Source organism: Ochlerotatus camptorhynchus, unplaced genomic scaffold (genome assembly GCF_037179485.1).
Source record: "Ochlerotatus camptorhynchus isolate MF236.1 unplaced genomic scaffold, CSIRO-AGI_Acam_v1.1 ptg000503l, whole genome shotgun sequence".
In the NCBI taxonomy this organism is placed as follows: Eukaryota; Metazoa; Arthropoda; class Insecta; order Diptera; family Culicidae; genus Ochlerotatus; species Ochlerotatus camptorhynchus.
In genome coordinates this window covers 6,700,033-6,712,572 of record NW_027040988.1, presented here as the reverse complement: position 1 = coordinate 6,712,572, position 12,540 = coordinate 6,700,033, and the positions used below count along the sequence as shown (strand labels likewise).

Genomic DNA, 12,540 nt, shown 5'->3' with positions numbered 1-12,540 from the left:
GTTTTAAACATGCTTTCAATTTACTTTGAATAATTCATTTGCTTAGAGTATAAACATTTATATTTTTGTTTTAAATAAACAAAATTCGTATCTGTGAACATTTTGAACATATCTCATAATATGTTTTTGCTTTCTAAACACTTGAGTGCACAATCATTATTAACAACGTGGAAAATGGTCCGGCACGGTAATCCGTACAACAAAAGCAATCCAAAGAAAACAAACATCGTGTTCAAAGTTTGAACTTCAAACACCGTGTTTGTACATATGAAAAAAAAAACACGTGGCTTCAACAAAACGTTCATGTGTGTGTATTGTGCAGCATGATTGAAATAAACATTACAACACAAGGAAGAGCGTGTACGTGTTCAACAAAAACGTTATGTTTTTACATCAGGTGCAAATGTACGCGTGTTTTTCGGAAGACTGGAACCTACTCACAGAAACTCCTCCGGAAGTCTGCTCGACAACCGTTGAAAACAAACTTCTTCAAAATTTGCTCTGCAGCATGTACAGTTAAGCCTGTTGAACCAAATGCAAACTCAACGATTTCGCCGACCCCATTCTGAACTAAATCGTCGTATTGGACAACCAGATCTTCTAGGTATTTGACCAGCTCTCGTTGGAGGTAACCCGTTACGGCCGTCTTGACTGCCATATCGACAACACTCTATCGCCAAACTATGATGTCGAGGAAAAGTAAATTGAAACTGTTCTGGACTCTTGACAAGCCACAGGGGTTTTTACTGCGAATCGGATGAGATGAACTGACTTTTGTTAGTAAATAGATTCATGGTGCAGAAAATACTTACAGTACTTTTCGAAATGTGGCATGGCATTGTAGCGCATTGAACTTTACAAAGGAGTAAACAATGTATCCCTCCTTATGCATCCAAAGATTGGCAAAACGTCGACAGTCATGCCGTTTTATATTATATTTGTTGTGACCTACTTGTCACCGAGTGCCCTAACGTGCTGAACGCTGTGCCATGCTGTGTTTAGGCACAGTGTGCAGAGTTGACTTTGAAAAAGGTTTTATGTGTCAAACACAAACTCAACAATCTTTGCTTGTTACTTGCATATACAAAATATCATCATAATACCTTATTCCTGTTTTTAAATTGTTGCGGATTTAACTGAGGGAACAGATAATGAAATTTATGATTATGTAACAGATTGTAATATTTTTCAAATACAAACTTTTTTTATAATTATTTAAATCTCTAAAATTAAATTTCAACCTCAATCTCAATACTACCCACACTTTTCCTCGTGAAGCACTTGTGTTTATTTACATTGCTCGATTGGAATTTTTGTTTTCAGTCTTCGCACGTCTCTTATTTAAGGGGGTTAGAAGGAAAGGGGTGTAAGTGACTTTGATCGATTCTCTTCATCGACTTTCTCTTTTGATAGCCACAGCTTTATAAACTGATTTTGCGCTACTTCTGCCACATAGTTTGATAAAGGAGGTTCTCATCTAGCATCCAGAATTGCACACGAATCAAGGAATGTGTTTACAGTTGAATTATTAACGAAAGAGAAAGTCGATGAAGAGTATCGATCAAAGCCACCTACACCCCTTTCCTTCTAACCTCCTCATTTAACATCGTCTCTGTTCCAGCTGAGCAGTTTGTCTTGTCTATTTGTTTGTTTGCATCCTACACGCTCACTAATTTGTGTCAAAAATGTCAAAAACTGAGTAACATTGATTTACCAATCTGAGTAAGTTCTATGTACTCTGATTATGTTAAATTAATGCTTACTCACTTTTGATTAATCGTACAGAGATTTTACCCACCGTGTTTTGCCAAAGACTTTATACATTTTCGTTCGGTTTACTCCGGTTTTGAACAACACATTTCTCAAGAATGCTGATTTAAAAGTGCACTAAATAATACAAATTACTCGATAAAGTTCCAGTACTAAATCTCCAGAAGCCACATTAACAGCTGCAGTTTATCATTTCCAGACACCTTTCCCCATCTGAATAAATGGATTCCTGCGGCAAAGGCCCGTGAGTCAACTCAAAAGTATGATCACCAATCAACCAAGTTTTGAAGGTGGTTCGTGATTTTTTTTATTTTCAAGCAGATAGGTTTAATTGAGAAATCCAACACCAAATTTTGAATCAGCCTTCCAGCAAAACGAATAGCTGAACAGAGTCCAGCAAAATTAAGATTTACTGTGAATCCAGCAAACATGTTTGTTTGCTGGATGATCAGTATAGAGTCGGTGTATAATGAGTCACGCCAAGAGTGAAGCCAAGTCTACCTATTGAACTGTCAAACTGGCTACCTATCGTGCAAAATAAATAAACATTACGATGCTATGAAAGCTACATGAAAGGTATTGCAATAAAATATAAAATTCAATCGAAGAAATGACCATAAACACGCAGTGAGCATTTAAATTGTAATTAGATTCGTTTGGTAATGATCAGTAATGAGAATTTGTAATAAATGTTGCTGATTTAATCCAACAAAATCACTAGTATAATAATTTACTGCAGCCGGTAATTTAATTTCTCGCTAGAAGTCATTTGAAGTTGATGCATAAATCCTCTGTTGCCAAGTGAAAGAGAAGGGAATCTTTCGAAAACCGTGATGCGAGTTCCACTGTTTTTCTCTTGGCGTGACTCATTATACACCGACTCTAGATCAGTAAAATGCGGGAACTGTCAAATAGATTGCAATTTCGTAAGTGGATTCTTTTTCGCATGCCTGATTGCAAGTTGATTTATTTTGATTGTTTTATACTAGTTTTCAATGTGTTTTGCTATTTAATGTGATTTTATATCATTATTAAAAGTAAATTAGCATATTTGTATAACTGTTAGAACAGTGCATCTGTAATGTGACATCCTTTTTTATTTATTTGCAGAAGGAAGTGGATAATGGGTCGGCGTTCATCATTTGTGATAGTATTTCTTCGTTTTCACTGACTGAATTTCACTACATAATTTGAAATATAGTTACGATGTTGATGTGTGTAATAAAAAATAATACTTTATTAATATTGCTGATCATACAGCAAAATAAATTCCTCTTCTGTATTACTGAACAACCAGCAAATTTTGCTGGTTCTACAGTAAAGTGCTGTCATTTTCATGTCAGATTATTTTGCAAAATTTTGTTGCTGGTAGGATTGCTGGATTTCCAGCTCGGCAAAATCCAGCAAAATTTTGCTGGTTTTCAGCGAAATAAAAATAGTGTGTAGACTCCTGTGCGCCTGGTGGCAGGAATAAGCACTAACAGACGGTGATAAGTCTGTGGTAGCCCTTGACAATTTCAATGATTGTTTGCAAAATTGTTTAATTTCAATGTAATTTCATGCACATTTCTTGTCAGCATGGATGAATCTTGTACAAAATGCATAAAACTATTTTGTAATGCATTATTCCTAAATAATAAGCTACTTCAAGACTTATAAATTACAGAAAACATGTTATGGTTTGAAATCATCTGCCGATTAAACAGCAGACAAAGTTGGCCGACTAAATCCATCGACGAAAAACTATTAAATAGGCCGATTGCTCGGTGTAGCACCAGACGAAAAACGATTTAATTTGCTGATTAATACTCCGTCTGAAAATAATTTTTAAGTGGCAATAGATTTAGTCGGTGATTTGGATGATGTTTGTTTATTTGGAAGATATTTTCGAAACAAAGTACGATAACATTTAGCATTATATCAATTATATGCCATTATTACGAGTACTGCTTTTTTGCTCGGATTATGTTTTGACTTACAGAAACTCGCTGGGATAAATAGAAAATAATAGTGTTTTGGATAAAATTTCTAAATTGTATTCAGTTTGACACATTATTTCGATCTTATCACCGTTGCGATTGCAGCGTCACGGTGGTCGATTGAAACTTGGATTTGCCAACAATTTCAGACAGATTCTCATTTTTTTGACAATCGATATTAAAGTGCAACTGGCAGCATAGGGGACAGAAGGAAATAGAACTTTTGAATCCGGAGAATTAGAGTCAGGCGACAGAAGATAAGGGTCCAACTTTGCCAGATATCAATCAATGGTTACTTCAGCCAGATGTAGAAGACGAGCAGGAAACCCAGTGCCTCTTTTGAGCAGCAGAATAATTCAATTTCATCGCCAAACTACAAGCATAAAGTCTGGAACGCGCAAAAATTGGTCAACTTCAAATTGGTGATTTTTGTTAAAAATTGCATTAAAAACCTGAAATGCTGCATTTGGAAGTTGAGTGTATATACAATGGTTGCTATGATGAGTTTTCACCGTTCGCTCTCAAGTTTTCAAAATGACGTCCAAGCAAGAGGAGCAGCTTGTCAAAATTTTGCTCGCGCAGCAAGAGAATTCGACGCCGCCAAGTTGGCAAAATTGCTGGACAAACGTGACAAACGTTTTAAAAGTGTTCGGGGAGCGTCTGTAGACCACCAGGAAGCCTGGAACCGGCGGCAATCGTAATCCGGACGTGGCAGCCAAACCAAAAGGATAAACGAACATTTTTTCCTTTAAATATATGAATTGAACTACCAAAAGAAAAATTAAGAACAACATGTGAAAAGGGCATACAAGATTTTTGTAAACAATCTTATGCCCTTTTCTCGCCACCCATATGACACCAACGCAAACCATCAACATCGCCGGAAGGTTTTCCCTTCCCGATGATGTTGTTAGTTTGCGTGGGCGACCCTCGGTTGGCGAGAAGAGGGCCTACAAAGGTTTGTTTACAAAAAGCTTGTATGCCTTTTTCACATGTAGCTCTTGAAATAAGAAGATTTTTATGATATGAATTTTGACTGAAAGAAACGATTTTTTTCTCGACCTGTTTTTGCGCGTTCCAGTCTTTACTAGTAAGTCTCTCAACTCAATTCGTGATTCCGTGGATTTGTAGATATATCAAATTACCTGTTTTTGCTCAGGATACTTGATTAGGTGAGTGATTTAACAGGCTATAATATTCGTTTTATTTGTATTAAATGAACGATTTAAGAACGAAAGATTAAAAAAATGACACAAAACAATTAGATGGTCGCAGTGCAAAAGCAGGTAAGCACGGAAAGTACTTAATTCAGATACAGTACTGGACAAAATAAATCATACACCCATATAATTTTTCTTTTGAGCTCTATATATCAGGTAGATTCAAACATACAATAATGGTTTGTTTGTTCAGAAGTATATGTTTTTCGCTAAACCTGTGCAGGTATAGAATATTCAATATATTGTATGACTTTCTCAATCATCATTTATTATAAGTTGTAAAAGGAGAATTTCTAGTTGGACAAAATAAATCATACGCCTGATTTCTTATTGAAAATTCTTGTTTAATTACTTTTAACTTACATTTTAACACTCTCAGTATTTGGTATGACCACCCTTTGCTTTCAACACTGCTTCCAACCGTCTTGGCATACTTTCGAAGAGGTTTTGTATATATCCTGAATCGATATTCTCCCACGCTGCTTCAAGTGCTTTAAAATAAACGTTTTTGTTGGAAACCGATGCTTTATTCACTTTGTTGTCCAAGTAAGACCACAAATTCTCAATTGGGTTGAGATCGGGAGATTGGGGAGGCCATTCCAGCGTTTTGATCCGATTTGATTTGAAAAATACCGTTGTTTTCTTCGCTGTGTGCTTTGGGTCATTATCTTGTTGGAAAATGTAATTGGATTCCAGGCCAGTTTTCAGTAGCGAAACTTCCAGATTTTCACTTAACAAGTCAATGTACGCATCTGCAGTCATTATTCACTTTAAATGAGCCAAGCTTCCAACAACAGACGCAAATGCTCCCCATACCATGATATTTCCGCCTCCGTGTTTAACCGTCTTTTGAATTAATGGTTCCTTAAGAGCGTCACCGGAACCTCGCCAAACCCTTGATCGCCTTTTCTGTCCAAATAACTCAAATTTGCTCTCATCCGTCCACAGAACTCGTTTCCAGAAGTCCACAGTCATTCCGGCGTACTTTTTAGCAAATTCCAGTCGCTTCCGTTGGTTCCGCTTGTTGATAAAAGGACGCTTCGATGCCAAACAGCTTTTCAAACCGCTCTCATTAAGCCGCCGGCCAACAGTACGTGGACTTACATTGAGATCCATCGACTCCACAATATGCCTCGACGAATATTTCAGATTCTGCTTAGCCATTCGAACAATTCTGATGTCATCACGATTACTTGTCGCACGATGACGTCCTTGTCCGGATAAATTCCTCACAATTCCTCGTGTTTCGTACTTTTTCCATATGTGCTGAACAGCTCCAACTGAGATCGAGTACTTTTCGGCAATTTTCCGAAAAGAAATTCCTTTTTCACGATCGCGAATCACCAAATTTCTAACATCGGGCGAAATCTGCTTCCCGACATTTTTCACTTTTCAAATGACGCAAACAAAACACAATGGTGCGATGCGCACGCTTCCCGGCACAAGAACTGTCAAATATTACGCCGTGATGCCAAATCTTCAGATTTTGTTTTTATTCGATGGCTAAAAAATAAAATCTTAGACAAAAAAATCAATATTAAATTGCAAATGCAAATGAATTGATTTTTTTTTGATCCAAACAAAAATCGAATGAAAAGGATCGATCCAGTCGATTTTTGTCGTGTTTGACAATCGATTAATCGAACCAAAAGAATCGATCTTTTGTGTTTCGATCCAAGATCACCCCCACCCACCCCTGTTTGCATCAGGTCAGTTGCGATCGGGTACCCTAATAAAAATAACCATAAAAGAGAGCTTACGACGTGTTCGAGGTATCATCCAAACCATTTGTGGGATAGTTTACCCATCCGGGATACAGTTCGTTTATGTTATTTGTTTATTAGGGTAGGCAAAGAGGCGTGGCAGATACACACCCCTATTCTGTATTTCGTTTCGAACGAAATTCTCATACAAAAAAATATTTTTTTGTATGAGAATTTCGTTCGAAACGAAACACAGTATAGGGGTGACAATCTGCCTTTTATTTTATGCAACTGATTCAGTTCCTTGAAGCTGATGCCGTGACGTCATAACACTGGCTTACATGATCAATATGCAAGAAAAAGCTAATTCGGTCTGCCACACCTCTTATTTTACGAAATCAATAATTTGATCACACGCTTAAATAATAATGCCACGAATGGTTTTAGTCCCCTTTCTAACCTGGAGAAAGGGAAGTGGGCCATATTGTTAATTTATAATATTTGGCAAAACCTCATCCAAACCTTTTCGGAAACTCTATAGGGCTTTCCAAATTGATACTGACTTCGTCAAGCACAACAGCATCTGTCGAGCGGTCATTTCAAGTAACCACCAAGCCCGTTGCAATATAAGGCTGCTATAAGGCTTTATATTACATACATTTACATTAGCGGGCTTGATGGTTACTTGGGATTTTCAGATCTACGGCGTGTGAAAAATCTAGATAGAGCTGGAATTAGGACGTAACAGCTTTTGTAAACAATGTCTTCTCTCGATGATTTCTAGGAATTCAAAACACGCCCACGCAAACCAACATAACCGTTGGGTAGGGGAAGTCTGTCCCCTACCAGATGGTTATGTTGATTTACATTGGCGAGCCTTGAATTTATAGCAATCATCGATAGAAGCCATTGTTTACAAAAGCTGTTACATCCTAATTCCAGCTATATCTAGAATTATTTGAGAACGACAATGGGTGAAAAGCGTCTGTTTGGTTTGATGATGATAGCTGTAGAGCGAGAGTTGCTGAATGAAAACATGAAACGTCCATTACACTAGTTTACAGCATTTTTGAACTCGGTAAGGTGATGATCATTTCCAATGCAAAATCCTACGCTGAATTCAATGCCGTGGTCAGAAAAAAATTAAAGTAGAGCCATTTTTGAGATATAAAGGGTGATACGGTCAAAATTTGGTCAATATCAACTTGACGTATTTCTTTCAATTTTGCATTTAAAAAACCTGAACACCACTCATTTTGAAGGTGTGTGTGTGTAGAATGTTGCTCCTATTTTGATTTTGGAATTCACTCTTCAGTTGTCAAAATGCCGTCCAAGCAAGAAGAGCAGCGTATCAAAATTTTGCTCGCGCATCGCGAAAATCCGAGCTACTCGCACGCAAAGTTGGCAAAATCGCTAAAAGTTGCCAAATCAACCGTTACAAATGTAATTAAAGTGTTTGGGGAACGTTTGTCGACAGCCAGGAAGTCTGGATCGGGGGGAAATCGAAAACCGGAAGCCGCTGAGACGACAAAGAGAGTTGCCGGTAGTTTCAAGCGAAACCCTAACCTCTCTCTCCGAGATGCCGCAAATAAGCTGGGTGTATCGTCTACAACCGTGCATCGAGCCAAAAAACGAGCCGGACTATCGACTTACAAGAAGGTAGTGACTCCAAATCGCGATGATAAACAAAATACGACGGCCAAAGCGCGATCCCGGAGGCTGTACACGACGATGCTGACGAAGTTTGACTGCGTGGTAATGGACGACGAAACCTACGTCAAAGCCGACTACAAGCAGCTTCCGGGACAGGAGTTTTATACGGCAAAAGGAAGGGGAAAGGTAGCAGATGTTTTCAAGCACATGAAACTGTCAAAGTTCGCAAAGAAATATCTGGTTTGGCAAGCCATCTGTACCTGTGGCTTGAAAAGCAGCATTTTCATAGCTTCCGGGACTGTCAACCAAGAAATTTACGTGAAAGAGTGTTTGAATAAACGTCTGCTGCCTTTCCTGAAGAAACACGGTTGTTCCGTACTGTTTTGGCCGGATTTGGCATCTTGCCATTACGGTAAAAAGGCCATGGAGTGGTACGCCGCCAACAACGTGCAGGTGGTTCCCAAGGACAAGAACCCTCCCAACACGCCAGAGCCTCGCCCAATTGAGAAATACTGGGCTATTGTCAAGCGGATCCTAAAGAAGACCAAAAAAACTGCTAAGGGCGAGCAGCAGTTCAAGGCAAACTGGCTTTCTGCGGCGAAGAAGGTGGACAAGGTGGCTGTACAAAATCTGATGACAGGGGTCAAGCGTAAGGCCCGGCAATTCGGCTTTGGGAAAGCGGAAGCCTAACTGAATATTTTTCCTGAATTTTATACTAATTGAACTTGAAAAAGAAATTTAATTTGATTTTTTAAATAAACGATTTCACCGATTTACACACGTTTTCCCTTGACCAAATTTTGACCGTATCACCCTTTACAAAAAAAAATGATTTTTTGAATTTTGGACAAAAGTACGATTACTAAAATGTCAATATCTTTGGAACTAGAGCAGAAATTTTAAATCCTTTTTTTATGAAAATGAAGCTAAATAAATTTGCTATCGTTCACTTGAATATTATGTCTTAATTAAAAATTTAATTTTTAGGTCATTTAAAAATTTACAGCATTTTTTTTTTATTTTTCCTGCGAATTTTCCATAAAAATCTTGTTTTAATCAACATTTTTAATAGGATAAAAAGATTCAAAAAATCATTCCATAATTCATTCTTAAATTCCATTAAAAACCGGAGAAAATGAGCCTTTAATGAATGAAATCGGTTGGAAATTGTCGAAGTTATGAGCATTTTTGTAAAACACTTAAAAATGTTGCTGAAATACAACAGCTTTAGAGTTCCTTTTCTAGGTGTCGTTGTAAGCATCCAAATCGCATGTAAAGTTTTCATGGGAGATTCTCGGATTTCTCCTTCGATAAGTCGAGATCTCGCACCAAATCATTAAATTCGGATTGTGTAAACAGTTTTGGGTTTCTTTCCAATTCCACCTCGAAGTCTTCCTCGCATTTGCAACGAAGCAGTGAAATTGACCGATTTTGTAAATATATAGTTGCCACACGCGTAACAAAACTTTTGAGGATCATTTTTACACTTGAATTCACGTTTTGTCGTATACATCGTTAAGCAATGTTAAAGAAAGAAAGCTGTCAAATTGAGTTGGTTGCGTTAGGTTCTCGCCGAGCGGTCTCACAAACACTAGCGTAAATGATATTGTTGAAAATATCCCATTTAATTTTGCGTGACAGCTGGTAGTGTTAGTGAAATGCACCGTATGCGTACACGTCCGCAGAAAGGCTTACTGGAAGTGGTGCATGAACCTAGGAGCGGGACAACGGCCAATCTTGGAACATTCAATTTCCATGATTTTACAAAAAATTTCATAACTTCGACAATTTCCAACCGATTTCATCCATTAAAGGCTCATTTTCTCCAGTTTTTAATGGAATTTAAGAATAAATTATGGAATGATTTTTTGAATCTTTTTATCCCATTAAAAATGTTGATTAAAACAAGATTTGTATGGAAAATTCGCAGAACAAATAAAAAAAAATGCTGTAAATTTTTAAATGACTTTAAAATTAAATTTTTAATTAAGACATAATATTCTAATGAACGATAGCAAATTTTTGTATACCTCAAAAATGGCTCTACTTTAATTTTTTCTGACCACGGCATTGAATTCAGCGTAGGATTTTGCATTAGAAACGTTGGTCAACCACTAAAGTTCACACTTTTTATGTTGTTTTGTAAACTAGTGTTATCTTACGACAATAATATTATCGCTGATTTTTCAATTAAAATTAATATGAGAATTCCACTGTTGTATAAATAGGCTAAATTGTAGTGAACAAAACCGATAATGTACTAACAATGTTGTTTTAATAAATATGTTGAACAGGTATCTGAAATAGTCACGCATCGCCACTGGGCCTAACTGGGATGATCGATTCTCTTCATCGATTCTCTCTTTTGTTAATAACTCAGTAGATTTACCATTTTTCGATGCGTTTGATGTTGCTTTTGCGAGCTAATACATCCTTTTACCACACTGTACTGGAACAGTTTCGGAAAATTGGTTCACTAACTGTAGTAATGCGAAAAGAGAGAATCGATCATCTTAGTTAGGCCCTTTGATTCTGAACGCTAGAAGTTATAATGGAAATACAGATATAAACGAAGGTATGCTTACTTATAGGTAAGTTTTCCTTGTTCAGCTTGCTGCTGCTGCTGCTGGGGTTTTTGTGGCTGATTGGATGGCACCTGCTGTCCAGTTGATTCCGAAGATGGTTGCTTCTGCTGCTGTTGTTGCTGGTTTTGTTTTCTGTTTCAATTTGAAACAATATACAACATAAACGTTATTTAAAACATCTCAAACCGAATAGTGCTAAAAGGTCGAAGTTTCATTGATAGAATCTCTTCATTGGCATTTGTTTTCGTTAATAAATTATTAAATTGGTTACTGTTGTAGCTGTATGGCATTTTCGGACTAATTATTGCACATAGTAAAAGTGCATCATAATTCATACTTCATAAAGGTATAAGTAGCAAGAGAATTTCGAGGATATGGACAGGGAACTTTCAGAATAAATGCTAAGTGCTAAGGGAAATTTGAACGAGAATTGAATTTGAAGAGTAAATTCAGATGATGGGTCAAAATTCCACGACAAGTCATTTAGAGTGAGCCTAGAGGCCTTTTCAGGCTTGTTCAGTGGTCCTTTAGGGTAAGCCCAAAGATGTTTCAATTCAAATGACACTTAAGCTAAAGTAGGGGATGTCCAGGGTTAGTCTTAAAACCTAAAACCGTAAACCGTTAAAGAATTATGACGTCACCAATGCGTAGGGGAATTTCAGTTGTATTCAATTGAGAATTCCTGAGCAGAAATTGAATGTTAAGTAATTCAAGGAACATTTCCATTGATGTTCAGGGAGAATACATGAAAAACGCTGAGGATTATGAGGGAAATTCCAAAGTGATTGTGGCAGAATTATTAGAAATTCGAAGATAATAATTAAGATTAATAGTTATATGCAGATAATCTTTATATAAGATTAAGAGTTATATCAGATAACTATTTGAAATGGCAGAATTATGTACACAAGCTTAAAATAAAAGTCTGAGACAAATAAACTATACACTTCATAATTTATAATATCTTGGATTTGAGCAACTAGGTCATGGAGTATTTTGATGGTCTCTATATAGGACGAGTTGTTAAGAGCGAGAGCTTGAATTCTCCAATTTATTGTTTTAGAAATCTAGCGAAATTAAAAATTAACGGAAAATTACAAGATTTTGCGTCTTCCGTCATTTGTAAAGAGCATTAGACCATGTTTTTTAGATCTGTGATTTATAAAAAATCTTTAAGATCTTATATTTAGAAAAAAATGATGTTTTTTAACTTTCATTCTTTGTTAGTCACTTTAACACTCTTGGGCCATTCGTGACTTGTCCGTGGATGAGATTTGAACTCGTGAACTTTGGTGTTAGAGATATGGATTAGATATGCATAGATAGACAACGCTGGGACCGTACTCATTTTTTTTATGGGATTGAAAAAAATATTTTAGATGTAGAATTTTGGAAAAAAAAAAACAAGAATTAGCATAATTTCATGTTACTCACTTCCCTGCTCCTTTGCCTTGGCCCTGCGGTTGCTGTCCATCTCCACCTGCTGGGTGTTGTTGTTTTTTCCCTCCTCCACCCTGCTGCTGCTGCTGTTGGCCACCACCTTTTCCTTCTGAAAAGAACAATAAATGTAATTTTAGTCACTTTAATCTTATACAGTTAAAACGAACAAACTCCAAAATATAACAGCTAA

The 12,540-nt window shown here is 36.9% G+C and overlaps 1 protein-coding gene across 2 annotated transcripts in view; it reads right to left on the bottom strand.

The window, feature by feature from the left end:
- AGO2 (Argonaute 2) overlaps positions 1-12,540 on the bottom strand; it is a 44,568-nt gene that overhangs the window by 31,122 nt on the left and 906 nt on the right. Inside the window, exons 2-3 of one of the 2 annotated variants that reach the window (XM_065235726.1) lie at positions 12,345-12,459; positions 10,911-11,042 (exon numbers count right to left, since the gene is read on the bottom strand). In XM_065235726.1, coding sequence (XP_065091798.1) covers positions 10,911-11,042; positions 12,345-12,459 — 247 coding nt within the window. The remainder of the gene's footprint in view (positions 1-10,910; positions 11,043-12,344; positions 12,460-12,540) is intronic. The other variant, XM_065235727.1, reaches the window with a different exon arrangement.